The 19,188-nt window shown below is 40.8% G+C and overlaps 1 protein-coding gene across 1 annotated transcript in view; it reads right to left on the bottom strand.

Annotated features, from left to right (window-relative positions):
• Positions 1 to 19,188, bottom strand: part of msra (methionine sulfoxide reductase A) — a 282,237-nt gene that overhangs the window by 169,850 nt on the left and 93,199 nt on the right. Inside the window, exon 2 of the mRNA XM_048597063.1 lies at positions 7,415 to 7,483. Within this exon, the coding sequence (XP_048453020.1) occupies positions 7,415 to 7,427 (13 nt within the window). The 5' untranslated portion in view covers positions 7,428 to 7,483. The remainder of the gene's footprint in view (positions 1 to 7,414; positions 7,484 to 19,188) is intronic.

Below are 19,188 nucleotides of genomic sequence, written 5' to 3'. Positions count from 1 at the left end.
CTTCTTTCTGAAGAAGGGTCCAGACCCGAAACGTCAGCTTTCCTGCTCCTCTGGTGCTGCTTGGCCTGCTGTGTTCATCCAGCTCTACACCTTGTTATCTCAGATCTCCAGCATCGGCAGTTCCCACTATCTCTGAGTGAGTTTTAACCCCACTGCGAAGCCATTTTCTGAAGAAGGGTCCAGACCTGAAACATCAGCTTTCCTGCTCCTCTGATGCTGCTTGGCCAGCTGTGTTACAGCTCTACATTTTGTTATTCAATATGTCTGACAGTTTCCCCACAGTCACTGATAATATTCTTACTTTCAGTCTTTAGAGGGCCAACATCACTCTGGGTGACCCGCTTTTCCTTTATGTTACCTTTAAGGCATTACGGTGGCTCAGTGGTTAGTACTGCTGTCTCACGGCGCCAGAGTTCAATACCAGGCACAGGCAACTATCTGTGTGGAGTTTGCACATTCTCCCAGTGTCTGCATGATTTCCTCCGGATGCTCTGATTTCGTCCCACAGTCCAGATGTGCAGGCTAGGTGGATTGGCCATACTGCCCAGGGATAAGCAAACTGGATGAATTAGCCATTGAAATGCAGGGTTAAAGGGATAGGGTTGGGGTGTGTGTCCGGGTGTGATGCTCTTCGGAGGGTCGGTGTGCCCACAATGGGCCGAATGGCCTGCTTCCACACTGTACACGTTGTAACTCTCCCTAATATCGGTACACTCCGACAAGGCCATCAGTTTAACTGGGACAAGGTAACCAGAGTAGCCCAAGCCAAACATAGACACGCATGGGAATTCCTACAGGCATGGTTCTCCACCTGTAATGCAATTAACAAACGTATATAATTGGGCCCCATATACAAACCCATACAGATCAAAACCTAAAATGACACTACTCACCATAACGAACTAGACAGTATAAATTCCAAGTGGAGTAGAATAACATCGCTTCATTGGAGACTCCACTGATGATGGTGCCTAGCATGGCAATGAAATGTCTGAACGAAAAATAAGCCAGCTTGGCAAACAAGACAGCAACCTCACCCATAACCTGAGTTACAGATCTTTGCCAAAACTTTAAAAATAAGAAGAGTTTGGTTCAGGGGCTGGATGTGGGATTACTGACTTCTTTTGGCATTTTTGCCACAACAGAGACACTCCCTATAATGGTGAAAATTGAGGCCTGTGTGTTTTAAAAAATACTTGGTACAGAAATGTGAACTATTCTATTCATTCATCGAATGTACTGGAATTGTGGTGAGTTTATAGATCAATAAAATAGAATTCAGTTTAGAAAATAAATGTAACTGTCCAATAGTTTAATCCTTGGATCTAAAGATTTAAATCTGGTTTAATTCACATTAATAATTTATTCATGACGGCAATATTTTACGATCCATCTACAATAGCTTTGGCAGATGACGAGATTATGTGGTGTTTGCAAAGCCAATTCTAGAATATTATGGCATAACTCAGTGGTAATGTGCTACACATATTAAATGTGGAAAAACTTAGATCCTTTACATGATTCGTTATTGTGAAGCTTGCAGTGACCTATTTTACCTCATTAAGTCTGCAACCGTTTTATAAGTCTCTGATCTCTTTCAAAAACACTTCCATCATTTTAAGAGAGAAAAAACTTAAACAAAAAAGCCAGTTTAGTTATTGCTTAAAAAACAGATATTGAAAACTGAAATTGCTCATTTGCAATTCTGAAATTTACCAAAAGGAATGCATGAATGAAATGCAATACAGTTGCAACTGAAAGTTAATGCAATCTTTGAAACTTACTACTTGAATGTGCACATCACTTTTCTGTAATGCTAATCATTCAGTTTATGAAGTATGATTAGAAATAAATAACTACAGACAATGCTACAATAGGTACTTCAGAGAATGACAATAAAATAAAAATCCTTACCAACCATACAACTGAAATAACAGCACAAGTTCTGATCACATGCATCTGATTGCATTTAAATTCTCCACTTGACCACTTGGAGCCAAGCACAATGCCATCTCGTTTCCTCTCTTGGAGGAGGAGCAAAGTCTTCAACATAAATAAATGATAAACTGTCTTGGACCTTCAGGATAAGTATGGTCAACATCTTTCAGTTATTCCAGAAGGAAACTCCAACACGCTGAAGAGGTTATCAAAGTATCCAGGCTTTACTGTCTCTACCTCCCCCTCACTATCTAATTATTATACTCACCATTTGAAATATCTACCTTTGCTTTCACTGATTCTCTCTTCATTTCTTTTATTGAGAAGTGCCACAATCAAATGCATCATGTCCATTGGCAGCTCAGGCAATAGCAGATGAAGAAATATCAGCATAAGTACACCACCACTTCATACCTGGCTATATGAGGTGGGGTGGGGTGCAGTACCACAAATACTGATGGATGGCACAAATCCACTTTGTGAATTAAAACTCCGCTCACACTATAGCGATTATACCCCTTTATTTTTGAGTATTTCCATGATTCTCATGGATATAAGAATAAGCAATTGCAATCCACCATGACCAAAAAATTTCTAAACCATCTCTGTAGCATCATTTGCATCCTCTCCTCATTTTCCTGTTTTGAAGCATTTCTTCCAATTTGGATTCTATTCACCTCCATCTCCTGTCAGTCTAAAGTCATCTGCTACTGATGTACCCTGCAACAATAATTTCAGCTGTTTCTGACCATTCCAATTGCCCTCAATCTCTAGTCTCAAACTCCCACTCAAAACATCCACAACAAAATGTCAGAAATTTAAGTGTGTAAACAAAAAGGAGAGAGATCAAAAGGATGCTGGGTTTTTCTTTGTCACCTACAACGATCCTGAAGTAGTGGGTCAGGTCAGCAAGGATTATCAATACTTTTGGGAATACGTTTGGCGGTTTCCTCATCTCAACACTCGCCTACAGCTGCCCCATTCAGTGAAATGGTCAGAGGTCCTCCACCCAAATCTCCAATACTTTCAATACTAGTTTCTTAGCCGTAAAAACAATAAAAAGAATTTTTCTTTAATGCCTGAAAGAAATTTTCCTGTGTTATTCACAACAGCATGCATTTAGTTTTTAATTCATGCAGACTCCAAAACAATCCCAGACAGTTGACGACCCTAGTGTCAGAACAGCAGAGGACCTGGTGGAATATGATATGGTCAAACTACAAGACAGTCGATCTGATGTTCTACCTCATCATTTCAAGTTTTGGATCACAGTCTGCTCACTTCACTGAATTTATTTACCTCTATTGCTCTGCTAACCTTGAAAACTCCATGAAACATATCGACAGAGATAGCAAGAACTGCAGATGCTGGAGTCAGAGACAACACAGTATGGAACTGGAGGAACTCAGCAGGCCAGGCAGCATCAGAGGAGCACGAAAGTTGACGTTTCGGGTCAGGACCCTTCTTCAGAAACATATCGACAGTTGTCTAACAAAACAGAATCTATCAGCTGTAACATTCCCGGTATTGAAAGTAATCCTGAAATCAGATTTGCACTGGAGAGGAATTATCAATTTAATTTCTCAACAATTATTTTCCTAAACAATGGGCTACATGTCTTTTCAGGAATGATTATTAACCACAACTTGAACCTGAACATAATTCCAAAAGGAAACACTGCCTTACTTAATAAGATTATTTATATCTGCAAATACAATAGATATTTTTTCTACATTTCCAACTATATAGATGGAAATTGCATTGAAACTCACAAAGTAATAGACTAGCTTGAGGCATTATATAAAAAGGGTTGGTGAATTCAAAATTCAATGAAAGCACACATTGTGCAAATACATTAGCTCCATAACCGTCTCTGCATGCTGCAACTCTTCACGATTTAATGGTTAATATTTAATGCCTGACTTTGAAGGGTTTCCTCTTCCCTCTCAGTTACATTCCTCATCACAGAAAAGTTCCTAATCATGAAAGCCAGAAAATTGCTCCCATGCAGATGTTACTGTGGTGCTCACTGCCAGAACATGTACAAAAAGCAGCCTGTGACATTATGCCCTTTTATTTATTTACATATCTCCCAGAGGTGAGCAACTTAACTGTACTACCCACCCAGTTGAGGGCAACAAAAAGTGAAAATGTATTAGGCCTACGACTAATTTTGTTTGTCTGAGAGATATAAGCAGTGGGCATACGGTGAGTTCAGATCAGCACTCTAATTCTGCTACAATGCAGCATTGGCATGCTACCAATTAATGCATCATTTTCAGTTCACCCAGTATCTATTGTCAGATTTTAGGTACATCTCTGGTAGCTATCAGGCACCAAATATTGAAGTCTAACAAACTGTCATCTTTCTCATTTATTTTCTTAACAGCAAATCCTAAATCAGTTTAAAGAACTTGGTTTATTTGTTCCCTCTCATAAAAGGAACAAAAATGAGAAGACATAGATTTAAAGTGATATGCAAAAGAAGCAAGGATGATGTGAGAAAAATATTTTCATGCAATGAATACTTAGGGTATGTAACAACTTCCCATGGTGGAGGCAGGTTCAATTAACCGACAACCTGTCCTGGACTTCCCATGTAGATGCAACAGTCTAGAAGGCACAACAACGCAATTTCTTCCTCAGGTGGATCAGGAAATTTGGCATGTCCATAAGGTCCCTCACCAACTTCTACAGATGCACCGTTGAAAGCATACTGTCTGGGTGCATAACGGTCTGTTATAGCAACCCAGGACCGTAACAAACAACAAAAGGTCATGTGACAGCCCAAACCATCATGGAAGCCAATCTTCCATCCACGGGCTACATTTACATGCCTTGCTGCTGCAGAAATGATGACCCATCGCACCCTGGTAATGACCTCCTACAACCTCTTCCATCAGGAAGAAGATACAGAAGCTTGAACACATGCACAAGCAGGTTCAGGAACAGCTTCTTTCCGGCCGCTATCAGACTGTTGAATTGACTCTAGTCTCAAATAATGTAACCTGCAATGTAACCTGTATGCTTCTAAGTCTTCTTGATCTGTACATCCTTTGCTTACTGTGAACTGCCTGTACCACTCATCAACAAAGCTTTTCACTGTATTTTGGTATATGTAACAATAAAATCAGTCAATCAATCAATCAACTCAGGCATCCAAGAGGGAATTGGATGTTTATTTGAATAGAGATAATATGCAAGGATATGAGAAAAAGCAGGAGATTGGCACTAGGTAACGATGCTCATTTGAAGAGCAGGTGCAATGGGTTGAACAGGCTCCATCTGCACCATAACAATTTTGTGATTCTGTGGTTATTTCTATTCCACATCCTTCTGTGCTATCAACCTCTACAGTTATACATCATGTCAACACTTTTACAGACCAATTATTTTTCGAAATGCTTCATGTTCTGTTTCAACTTTCAAAAATTATAAACAAATAGCCTCAAGGTGACAAGAAATTAAGTAACATTGTGTATGTGGTTCATCAAGCTCCATCCAAGAATCCCTGTCCAGCATGAGAATAACAGAAGGCAGAACAATGGATGCTCTGAGCCACCATCAGTTGTTTTACTTTCACAGCTAAATTTAAGTGAAGCTACATATAAATGTAAACAGGAAGACAGTATACAGCATCAGGAACTAAAATTGGATATTGTATAAAATGGACTGCAAAATATTATTCCATTCTTCACAATGAATATAAAACAATTTCATCTGGATTAGCTTGCTTATTATTGTACACCTTTAGGTGTCTGTCTCTTGACAGGACCATGGTTTAAAATTCATTCAAAGGAAATTGCCTCCAAAGTGCAGTTTAAGTTGGGCATATGCAACATTCATGAAAATATAGTTTGATGTTTTACAGCAGTAAAAAAAAGTATAACTAATAAAGTTGGTGTGCTGAAGACATTTTTTAAAATTATGGATAACTATTGTTGGCAGCCTATATCCTACTACTTTGTAATGAGGTTATACTCAAGTGATGAACTGTCAGGCAGCATTTTATTTTTTAGACATGGCAGATTCAAGGGTGGGTGATTGCATAAACTACCACCCTACCTCACCCTGGATCAGCATGCCAGTTTCCTAGCATGAGACTGCTACACTCCTATTTCAGAGCACGTTGAGTGAAGCTCAGACAGGGTCCCACCCAAACTCAAAGTCACTTAAAACCATTAAGAAGTTTGTTTTCAGCTCTTTCAAGGGTAAGATTTGGACTTTTGTTTTGGTGCATTGAACCCAATTCACATCAGAACAACGTCATGGAGAAAGTGGCAGCAATATAGTGGGAGGCAACTGGCAACGTTGTAACAGAGGCAAAAGACACCCATCATGGCTCAATGTTGACAAAAGAAATGATACAAAATTCCTAGCAATAGCAAATTGCCAAGATTCTCTAGAGAAATAGGATACAGTACAGACCAAAATAAATACAGAACATTCCAGTAACATGCTGCAAGCATATTAGGATCTGAAAAAATAAAGGAAAGACTGTCATTTAAAATATAGACCCTCTCAGTGGCCCTAATTGCTAAGTATCTGATTTTCCACATGCCTTAGTTTAGGAGGTTGTTCAACATTAAAGGCAATATATAAATGGAAGCTTTTGTTACTGACAGAGTAAACTAGATCTACCTGAGATGTTCATCTGTACTTTCCCTATAGGATCATTTATAGACCATCAGTTCCTTCCCTGTCCGCTGCCCTCTGCTCAGGCTGCACTTCAGGTTTGTGGATGAACTCCAGCTGCCTCAGCGATGGCTGTCATTTAAATCGAGCTGGTTCCTGCCTTGGTCCCACCTCCATCCCACATCTGCTGCTGCTGTTAATTAGGTTGCAGAAGCAATTCCTGGCCAAGAATAATTTTGCACCATGTCTGCATTTCCAGATTAACATAGTATTTGGACTCAGAAGTCATTCTGACCGAGATTTGAAATCTGCTATTAGCTCTTGCCAAAAAAGAATTGTGGACTCAGACTACATTCTTGTGTGTGAAATTTTCTATGTTAGTTTAAACTTATTGTACGGTTAGCAGCTCAATAAATCAGACAAGAAATTAATTATAAGCCCATTTTCATACTGCCCATTTAGTCGCATGCGAGCACTGGGATTACTGCAAATAAAATTTTCATTTAATTTTTCATCATACCAGTGAATTCCAAAAGTCTTTCAAATGCCTTATGTTTAAGAGCAATGATGTGAATTACGTTCATTGTTACCTTCATAAGCAAATTTGTTTCCTTTTCCCCACAATTATTAGGGTTATACTTTTTTAATACAGTACATTTCTGGAATCAGCACATTGTTTCTGAACAGTTATTTCAAGAGAGATAGAGAGAGTTTGTCACAAGCACCTGTGAAGAAGGTACCAGGCCACACCTGAGAAATGAACCCTTTCTATTCAAATCTATAACAGAGTTATCTAATTGGAAGACATACTACTTTAAATCTGCACTCAAAAATAACTTACCAAACATGACCATCTGTAGTCCTTCGGGGAATGGGTCGACTGTCCTATTTCCATTGACATGATGTTTTGCTGAAAAATAAGAAGCAAGACTTTTAAAACTAGGGCAAAGAAGTACATATGCAGCCTGATTGAAATACAGAAGAATGTCAACTCAATCATTTTTTTTGGATAGGTGTTTTAATTTTACTGTGTCAAGGGAACACATCGTGTGGATTTTACTTAACTGTTTTATCATGTAAATGTGAAGTTACAACAAATCTAACCTCTGAAAAAGGTGTAGCATGATATGAGATTCAAAGTGGCCAAACAAATGCACTTGCCTTAATTATAAGAGGACTTAAACACAACAATATTAAAACATATTTAGTATTATATAATCAAAATATTAATATAAAAATAAATTTATTCAAGTAGCATTGTCTTCTACTTCTCTGCCTTCTGATTACAGTAATTCAATAAAAGTAAAAATGAGACTCTGAAAGATGATGAAAATAAGGTGGTCCTGTCTGTAAGGCAGTAAAACATAGCACTAACATGCAAGTAACAGAGCCAGTGCCAAAGGAAGAAAGCAGCTCCTACAGCATGTCATATTTATCCATTACTCCTAAGCACAATGACACAGACTTGCACTGTAACAACCACTGTGGTGGGTTCCATGAAGACAATATTTAGATCCGCACATTATGGACATGCAGTTTACAGGTGACAGGTAGGTTTGTTGCGCAGCATCAGTTGCAGATGAATGCTGACAGTATCCAGTCCTATCAGAACAGCAACTCTCTTTATCTCTCCCTGTCCCTAAATTGCCTACCTGCTTGTCTGAGATCTATTGCTGGATAAGCAAAAATTTCTTCCAGTTACATACTGGGAAGACTGATGTTATATGGCAGAACATCTCAAGCCCACCCAGAGCATTGAAGGAGGTAGATGGGGAACTAATTGGGTGAGAGACAAAACTTCTTACTGACCATGAGTTAAACGTTTGCAGTTAAATTCTCAGAACATTTCAGATAGGTCTCCCAACTGTAATCGGCAGGAACCTGTTTTGCATTTATTAGCACGTTACACACACTCATTAATACCCCAGGTGCTGGAAGTACATTCAGAGCACTATCCTGTTAGCCAAAAACCAAAAACCAAAAACATGCATATTCACAGATTGACTATATGTAATAAGGTATGTTTCTCCACCTCTGACAAGGACAAACATCTTCTGGCTCCATCAGAAAAAAAAAGCCATCTTTTATTTAAACACTAACAATGTTAGGTTCAAGCCTCTTTGCATTGATCAGCTTATGAGAGAAATCCCAGTCACATGCTGTCATGAAGTGCTTACAGTGTTAGAAATGAAGTCTGACTGGGCCAAGAATCCAGCTCAAGCAAGGAAGCCACACGAGCTAAACCCCAGCAAACCTGACCAGGGCAGACATGTAGGGCTCAACACAAAAGGGGGCTTAACACAAAAAGAATTTATTATGTTTGTGTCTTTGACTATGCATCCCTCTGGTGAAAGTTTATCAGATATGTAGGAGCTGGTTATACATGAACTGTTGAATTTTGCACCTCCTTTGCTGTTTGAAGTGTAAGCCCTGTCGAATGTGTGGTTGCACAGCACCACCACTCTGGTGTCAGTAATGTTACGCATGGTTGGTGCAAAGAAGTGACAGACAACGATGAATATCTGGGTGAGATACCTCCCATCCAAACCTGTGTGTGACAGTCCTCTACATTGGCAACAAGACAGTGGTACTTATCTTAATACAGCAGAAGACCCATTATGACATGGGAGCATGGTTCCCTTAAGATATTCTGACTTCTGCAGCCACCTCTGTCAAAGTTGACTCTTGTTGTCACCCATAAAGAAAGAACTTCCCTTTTCTCCTCAATAGTCTTTACGGCAAATTCTGAAGAGGCACTGCTAAAGTATCGCCGCTTTCTACCTGTCTCTGACATCTCTAGGGATTAGTGGGGGCGACGAGCAGAGGTTCTGATGCATAGAATGGAATTTCAGATGCCTTTTAAATGTGGCGCCCAAAAGCTGGAGCCTGGAAGGTCCAAATAGGGGACAGAAATTGCTGTGCACACACCATAAGAATTTTTCAGGTACCTGCTCGTAAATATTATAGCATTAGGATTGCAGGGGATGACTTGCCCCACCCACAAGTGGAAATGCCTCCTGCTTTTCTGCTCAACTCCACACTTAGCTTCAGAAATTAAAACTCTATCTTTGGTCCCCTCAAGTTCTTTCCATAGCTTCCAAGTCTATCCCTCACCGTGGTTGTCTACAATACTACTGTCATATTTAAACTTCTGACCGCACATTCATGCCACGACAAAGGCTGAGTGCTTCAATCTCTATACCACTATCCAAATCTACCCCATCTCAGCTCATGTGTTGCTGAAATCATCAGCCATTCCTTGTTACTTCTCTATTCTCTAACAATTTTATTCCTGCCTGATTAGACTCCTATCTTCCAAAATTCATATTTGTGAGATCATCCAAAACTACGCTAAACATATCCTAATTTGCACCAAGTCCTGTTCACCAAATCAGACATTGGTTACATTCGCTCCTGTTCAAATTCTCATGCTTGTTTTCAAATTTCTCCATGATTTTGTTCCTCCTCCTCTCTTTAACTTCCTCTTATTCTGCCTCTTGTTCATTCCTGAATTTAATAATGCCACAATTGGTAACTGTGCCTTCAGTTACCTAGGCCCTAAACTCTAATAATACCTCCTGAACTTATCAACTTCTCTTTCCTCCTTTGAATTTACACCCTAAATCTATCTTCTTGACTAAGCATTTGGTCATCAGTTCTAATATCTCCTTTTATAACTAGTTTAATTTTTTTCATTCATTCAGGGGATATGGACTTTGCTGGCTAGGCCAACATTTACAGAGTATCCTTAAATGCTCTTGAAAAGGTGGTGATAAGCTGCCTTCTTCAACTGCAGCAGACCATTTGGTTTAGGTATGCCCACAATGTCCTGCTTTTTGGCAGGGAGTGCCAGGATTTTGACCAGGGGACACTGAAGGAACAGCAAATATACATGAGATCTGGATGCCAATACCTTGACAAAGTAGTTGCAGGTAGTGGTGTTCCCACGTGTTTGCTGTCTTTGTCCTTCTCGGAGGTAGTAGTCTTGGGCTTGGAAAGTGATGTGTAAATAGATTTTGTGAATTTCTGCAGTGTATCTTATAGACAGTACATACTGTTGCTACTTAACACCAGTGGTGGAAGGGGTGGATAATCGTGGATGTTGTGCCAATCAAATGGTTCCTTAGGCAGGACCTTCGAAATCCATGACCAACACCAGAGGACAAGGGCAGCAGATACATGGGAAAACCATCGTCTGCTAGATATCACAGACAGTCAGGCAATATCCATGCAGAGAAAGCACGTCAACGTTTCGAGTCTCGACGACTCTTCATCAGAGCTGAAATGAAGTGTGGAGGCAGCAGCATTTATGCAATAGTAAGGGGTGAGTTGGAGTGCTGGGGGAGAAAAGATGCTGATAATTTGGATTAAGTGATCGGAATTGTTTCTCCCAAACACTACAACCGCACCCACCCCTCCCCCCAACCACCAAACAGTTTATAAATGCTGCCCTCTCCACACTTCACTTCTGCTCTGAAGAGTCTAGGCTCAAAACATTAGCTTGGTTTCTCTCCATGGATGCTGCCTGACCCATTGTGATTTCCAGCATTTTACGTTTTCAGTTCAGATTCTCGCATCTGCAGTAATTTGCTCCATCATCATCTGCCAGTTCCCTTGCAAGCCATTCAACATTTTGACTCGGTAATATATATTACCGTCCTTTCACTCTTGCTGGGTCAAAATCCTTAACCTTTCCGCCTGTCCCCCACCTTTTTAACAGCTACAGTTATTACATTAAATGGATTGCTGACTTCAAGAAAGCAGTTCACCACTACATTCTCAAGGGAAAATAGGGATGAGCAATAAATGTCTGCCCAGTCAAGCATAGCCCAAATTCTGAGTTTCTTTATTGTTGTGAATCCTGTCAGAGGTAACAAGTATGTATATAACAGTGCAGCCACAAAACTAGTGAAGGAAAGAGCTAGTGGAATTGTTGCAACGTTCTTCACGTAAATGAGGCAATGCATATCAGAAGCTATCCAAACTGGATGAAATTCAAGTATTTACTCAGAAATTTTGTTTCAAATTCGTGCCTTCATGTTTCAAGTAGTGTGGTCTAAAGAACAGGGCAAAGTTCTTTCAGCCATTTCAGTGCTGTTTGCTTTCTCTATTTTTGTTTTAAGTTTGTGAGTAATTTATAATCGCATTTTACTATTGACTCATGTTGACTATCTTTACATGAAAACAATACATGAAAGAGAATTATAAACACTCTCAAAGCTCAGTCACTAGAAGTGGCACTGGCTTGCTTTAAAAAAGATGTGTTGAACAGTTTCCAATTTCTACCAGACCCTTGGGAACAGGATAACAACATGCAAGCATTTGAAGTAATTGTGCTATTCCACTCTGTGCTCAATCGCGAGCTGTTCAGATCTTTACTCGTTCAGAACTAAATGAGTGGGAGGAACTTTCAACTTAGGAAAGATGAAGCTCACTTGTTTTTTTTGCCAACATTTGAAATGTTGAACTAATTGCAGGATTAAGTTTTTAGGTAAAAGTTTACTCATTTTAATGTTTCAATTATTGTACCTTTCATTTTAAGCTTGACCATTGCATTCTAAACATATCAAATTGCATCTTTCATATTTCAGTGCTTCTCAGCAATTGATTTATTGTTAAAATATAGTTATATTATTTGATGTGAAAATCTCACAAACAGCAATTAATCTAATGCCAGATAACTTGTTTTCAATTGTGTTGGTTGAAGAATAAATGATGTCCAGGACACTATGAAAACTCCCTGAACTTCTAAAGACCAAATGAGATTGATCACAGATAGATTTGGCATCCATTTAGCATCTTATTCAGAAGAAGACAGTGACCTATGAATTTGATTGTAAGCAGAAAACACTGACGGCTATGACTACTGATGGACATATACAAAGAACTGCTAGGTGCACTAGGCAAAGTGTCAGTGAGCTTGTGCACAGCAGCCAAAGGCATGGCGAAGTGCAACTCAAATTACACCTAGGGATTTCAAATGGCATCAAGACCATGGAGTCAATGCATTGATGCTTGATAGCACACAGTCTCAAATCTGGAAACACACAGTCAGAATGCACTGCAGACCTCTGCCTGAGAGGTTCAGCATGTTGGCTGTCTGAAAATTCGCAATCTAACTAATGGCAACTTGGCTCTCATTGCAGAAACATTCTGCATTTGTACCCAAGTTCTGGGCAAGGATAATGAGCTGTAACCACTGATTTCTCTTGTAATCAGTTCGGGACCTAATAGCAAGGACAATGTAAGGGTGACACAAAGGATGAATGACTCACCAGGAAACATGGCACAGATGGCCTTAATATTCATCTATGATCACAAACATGCTGCATGTTCCAATAATGGTTGTCATTCCTTTTCAGAAAGATCGGCAGGCCTATTACAAGAAACACTCGAAAATTTGTTGCTCCCCATGGTACCTGTGGACTTCTTCACCTTTCCAGATTCTCACCTACCCCCAAAGCCAATCTGCCACACCACCAGTGATTATAGCAAACAATACAAAACAGATCACAGAAATCCAGAACCAGAATAAAGTCAGAATGCCCAGTGTTAAGAGGCCAAGCCAGCAACTAGCCTACTTGGAAGGGACTGTTAAAACCTGGATTAACATGTAGTGAAAGACAGAATACTGGAGCCCAGTGATTAGTTGCTTCCAAGTCTTTATATGAACAGGGACTTACATCGCATACTGTGCATGTCCAACAAAAATAACCTCCTCTCAGTCTGCTATATATTTGCAAAAGTCTCATTGTCACCTACTGCCTGAATATAATTAGCACTCAAATGACTTACAATTAACAGAAATGGCCCCTTTAAAAAGAGTCCCTGCTGGATCCTTCCTGACCATCAGAGCCAACATTTGCTTGGCAAATTATCATATTAAATCAATGTCTGGTGCACACCTATTTCTCTAAAAGGTCTGAAAGACTTGTCAACTGTGAGTTTGATGTAAAGAAATTCCTTAATAGTTCTCATCCCAATCTGGATTCCAATCAAATATAGCAGATGGCAAGTTAAACAAGCTATATGTACCCACTTTACCCTGAAATACAGGTGCAGTACTAAATAATTTCTAGGTCAATATGTCTGATGAAGTCATCAATACTGTATGAAACTTATCCTCAGTGCTATGCAGAAATTGTCAAGTGGGCTTGATTCAATAAAGTATGTTTACATGTCCAAAATGCTCATCATAACAGTGAAACAACCAGTCTATCAGAAACGTAACATTTAATAACTGTATATTTTTACTATAGTCATACCGGAGATTGCTACTATTTGTCTGTCCATCTGTTGTTGATGTTAACATTGTATCCACACAAAGATAGTTACATGTCTATATAAAGAACTACAAATGAAGAGCTGACTGGTCACTGCAGATTACAGCATCCCTGTTTTGATCACAGCACTTCAATTTTCTCTGAAATATGCCCTTTGAATTCTGAAATGTTTGGCACAAGCTGCTGCTCCAGTACATTTACATAAATAATTATCCTGGAAAACCTGGTCAAGAATTTTTCTATTTAATTACCATTTCACAAAAATGTTATGGAGAATTAAATAAATTAATCTTTCTGAATTCTCGACTTCCACATGCTCAGGACAAGGATGCATGCGGAAGGGTAGAAATTCCACTGATGTTTTGGGTAACATTAAGGAACAAATCTTTACTGCAACTATTTCCTGTATGTTATTGCTCAGCTGGATTCCTAAAATCAAATTGAAGTATTCATGTACAAACTCTGCAGGGGGCTACAGTAAACTGGATCTAAAGCTCACGTCAAACTAACTGTAGCTAATTATGACACTTTGAACCAGAACCAAGTTCTTGGATTATGTGTTTCTAGGCCACATTTTTAACACAGAGGGCAAAAGGTAGTGAAATGATCATCTCCAACCTTGAAAAATGAGGCCTGATCAGTGATCTTAAATTGACTAGATTTATTCTCTGAAAGTATTTCACACTCAGATGAACATTCCCCGTAATTGTGTTTTCTTATTCTGCATGGACATCTAAGGTCCATACATGGCAGTGACTTCCAAAACAAGAAGTCGAGCTAGAAATGACACTAGTACACCTCTTGGTGTGCAGACCCTTTGAGGGAGGAAACATAGTCGCTACTTAAAGGAGCAGAAACAAAGAGCCAGGCATGCCTCTCCTGAAACATGGGTAAAATCATCTACATCACAAAGCTTTAGACTGTCTTGGATTATTGGAGTAAGTATTGAAAATACCACTCAGATATTGTTTGTTACACACAAAATTCTAAAGTAGTTGCCATGGCCTCTTGGTTTTGCTATCTCTCCCTTACCCCTCTGTTTTGCTACATCAACACTGTGGCTCAGTGGTTAGTATTGTTGTCTCACAGTGCCAGGGACCTAGGTTTGATTCCACTCTCAGGCAACTGTCTGTGTGTGGACTTTGAACCTTCTCCCCATGTCTGCGTGGGTATCCTCTGAGTGCTGCGGTTTCCCCCCACAGTCCAAAGACATGCAGTTTACTTTGGTTGGTTTGCTCGCCTAGCTGGTTCATTAGTTTGCAGACGTTTCATTACCCTTCTGGGTAACATCATCAGTGCAGTCTATGATGAAGCGTTGTTGTATTTTCCTGCTTGCTATTTAAACTTGGGGTCCGTTGGAGTTGATTACCTCATTTCTGGTTTTTGTTTGCATTGGTCTGTATATAGGGTCTAATTCTACATGTTTATTGATGGTCTTCTTAGTGGAGAACAGGCCTCTAGGAATTCCTGTGCTTGTCTCTGTTTGGCTTGTCCTAGGATCCTGACATTGTCCCAGTCGAACTGGTGGTCCTCCTTGTTTGTATGAATGGAGACAAGTATTGGTCATGTCTTTTTGTTGCTAGTTGGTGTTCATGTATTCTTGTAGCCAGTTCCCTTCCTGTCTGTCCGATGTAGTGTTTGGCGCAATTCTTGCATGGAATCTTGTATAATACGTTGGCTCTGTCCATAGTGGGTAAGGAGTCTTTGGTTCTGGTTAGCAGTTGGCGTAGGGTTGATGTAGGTTTGTGTGCCACTCTGACGCCCAGTGGCCACGGGAGGACCACCAGTTCAATTGGAACAACGTCAAGGTCCTAGGACAAGCCAAACAGAGACAACCAATGGAATTCCTAGAGGGCTGGTTCTCCACCAAGAAGGCCATCAATAAACACATCGAATTAGACCCTATATACACACCAACTGCAAAGAGAAACCAGAAATGAGGTAATCAACTCCAATAGACCCCAGAGTCTAAATAGCAAGCAGGAAAATACAACAACACTTCATCGGAGGCTGCACTGATGATGTTACCCAGAGGGTAATGAAACGTCTGCAAACTAATAAACCAGCTCGGCGAGCAAACCAACCACAGCATCTACAACCCGAGCTACAAATCTACTCAAGAATATTGGACATGCAGTTTAGGTGGATTAGCCATGGGAAATGCAGGGTTACAAGGATGGGGTGGGTCTGGGTGGGACGCTGTTCGGACCATCGTTATTGAAATGTTGGGCTAACCAACTTGCTTCCACACTGTAGGGATTGTATGATTCCAATGAAATGTGCATGTGACCTGGACAACGATCCCCCTTTTTCCTTCACAACCTGTTTTTGACTTTCAACAGTTTTCCATGCCTCTCTTCCATTGTCCAGCTGTGTGGGATTGTCCTAACCTTGCTCCGTTCTTACTTAGTCACTGCCAATGAATCAAATGCAATTTTCTTTAGCACTACAACAGGATTGGCTTACCTCAAATATCCATTCTTGATCCCATTCTATTCCTCTTGCCAATGCTACCCCTCAGCGATACCATCCAAAAGCATGGCAGTTTCTACATTTACCATTACAATTGCCATTGAGATAAATAACTTTCAAGGTAAAGTCACCAGAGCCTTACCAGACCATAGAGCTCCTTTCTTATTCAAGAGAGATGACTGGTGGAAGGTTTAACCTGAGGATCACCATAGTTGACAAAGAAAGCAGCATTGACATCTGAATTCTGAAGAAGGGTCACTGGACCTGAAACATTAATTTTGCTTTCTCTCCACAGATGCTGCCAGGCCTCTGAGTTTCTCCAGCAATTTCTATTTTGCATCGACTAAACATTATCTAATAGTTATGTACCCAACTAAACTATATGCAAGATGCCTAACTTTACTTCCTAACACAATTAAAACCATCTGCTATGCTTATTTCTTACACCATACTCTCAGCAGAATTATATTCTTTACAGGGAGCAGATCAACATTACTACAAGCTTCCAAAAAGCTCACTTCTTGCTGCCTGAGTCATAACACGCAGCATCCATCAAAAAAATTCCCCTCAGTATTTTAAGAATCCTCAAAACAATTTGCAAGAGCATGGCATACTCTAGCAACTCTTCCTCGTGGCGATGAGAATTGTGCAGTATCTTCAAGCCTCTACACATCCCATCTTTTGACCAGGGAGTGAATTCCCACTGACTGTACCTGGTGGCATTTTTTACTCTTGCTATTCACAGCAGCCACAGTTGCCTCGAGGGTCTCTGAATCAGAATGCCCAAACATCTGTGAATCCGCACAATGCCAGGCCTCCTGCTTCTACCTTTGTATTTGGAAGCTAGCATTCTGATTGATTTTATTGTCATGTGTACCTAAATACAGTGGAAAGCTTTGTTTACGAGCGGTACAGGCAGATCACAGCAAGCACAGGATGTACAGATCAAAAAGACTTAGAGGCATACAGGTTACATTGCAGGTTACATTATTTGAGGCTAGAGTCCATTCAACAGTCTGATAACGGCCAGAAAGAAGCTGTTCTTGAACCTGCTTGTACAAGTGTTCAAGCTTCTGTATCTTCTGCCTGACAGCAGAAGTTGTAGGAAGTCATTACCAGGGTGCAATGGGACTTTGATGATGTTGGCTGCCTTTCCAAGGCAGCGAGGGGTGTAAATAGAGTCTATGGCTTCTGTGATGGTCTGGGCTGTGCACACAACCTTATGTGGTTTCTTACGGTCCTGGGTAGAGCAGTTGTCATACCAGGCATTTATGCAGCCGGACAGTATCCTTTCAATGGTGCATCTGTAGAAGTTGGTGAGGGACCTTATGGACATGCCAAATTTCCTGAGGCGCCTGAGGAAGAAGAGGCGTTGTTGTGCCTTCTTGACTGTCACATTTACATGGAAACTCCAGGACAGGTTGTCAGTTATAGTCTCTCCGAGGAACTTGTTGCTCTTCACCCTCTCAACCTCTGTTCCATTGATGTAGATGGGGGCATGTTCTCCTCCCTTCTTTCTGAAATCGATGATGAGTTTTTTAGTTTTGCCGACGTTGAGAGACAGATTGTTTTCATTGAACCAAGTCACCAAGCCCTCTATCTCCCTTTTGTATTTTGACTCATTGTTGTTAGATAACAACAGTAGGGGACTGAGGACACATCCTTGGGGGGCTCCAGTGTTGAGTGTTATTGTGGAGGAGGTGCAGTTACCTTTCCTCACGGATTGCGGCCTAAGGTTCAGAAAGCTGAGGATCCAATTGCAGCGGGCAGAGCCGAGACCAAGTTTTGAGATCAGTTTGGAGGGGATAATGGTGTTGAAGGCGGAGCTGTAGTCAACAAGCAGGAGTCTGACATAGGTGTCTTTGTTGTCCAGATGTTCCAGGGATGAGTGTAGGGCTAGAGATATGGCATCCTCTGTGGATCTGTTGTGTTGGTAGGCAAGTAGATGGAGGCAGGTTGGGATACTGGAGCTGATGTGGGCAATGACCAGCCTCTCGAAGCACTGCACGATTACTGAAGTCAGAGCTATTGGGTGGTGGTCATGAAGGCACAATGCGTGTATTTTCTTTGGTACAGGAATGATGGTAATCTTCTTGAAACAGGTGGCGACTTTGGCTTATAGGAGGGAGAGGTTGAAGATGAACACCTCCACCAGTTGGTCCACACAGGATCTGAGTGCTTGACCGGGGATACCTCCGGGCCCATCACTTTCCTTAGGTTGACTCCCAGGGGGACTGAAGTGACTTCTGAAGCGGTGACAGAGGGAACAGGTGTGTCTGGGATCGTAGGGGCAGGTGTTGCCACGTCGGTGGTATTCTGCTCAAAACAAACGTAGAAAGCATTGAACGTGTCAGGGAGGGATGTGTCATTGTCCACTATCTAGACCCCAGTCCCAATGGCAACCAAGTAACAGAGGCTTGTCATAGAATCTCTACAGTGCAGAAGCAAACCATTCGGCCCATCAGGTCCACACTGACCCTCTGAAGAGCATTCCACCCAGACCCACCCCCCATACCCTATCCCTGTTATGCTGCATTTCCCATGGCTAATCCACCCACCCTGCACATCCCTGGAAACTATGGACAATTTAGCATATCCAATCCACTTAACCTGCATATCTTCGGGCTGTGGAAGGAAACCGGAGCACCTTAAGGAAACCCACACATGAGGAGAATGACATGAGGAGAATGTGCAAACTCCACACAGACAGTAGCCTGAGGGTGGAATCGAACCTGTGCTGTGAAGTAGCAGTGCTAACCACTGAGCCACCGTGCCACCTAAATGGGTAGAAATTGAAGGAGATAACAAACACCTCCTCATTAATATATTTAACTTTGAATTAAAAGCAAAAGTTTAAAAC

This window comes from Rhincodon typus, chromosome 5, assembly GCF_021869965.1.
Source record: "Rhincodon typus isolate 14 chromosome 5, sRhiTyp1.1, whole genome shotgun sequence".
Lineage (NCBI taxonomy): Eukaryota > Metazoa > Chordata > Chondrichthyes > Orectolobiformes > Rhincodontidae > Rhincodon > Rhincodon typus.
Note: the sequence above shows the minus strand (reverse complement) of the source record. Positions and strands in the feature narration are given on the sequence as shown.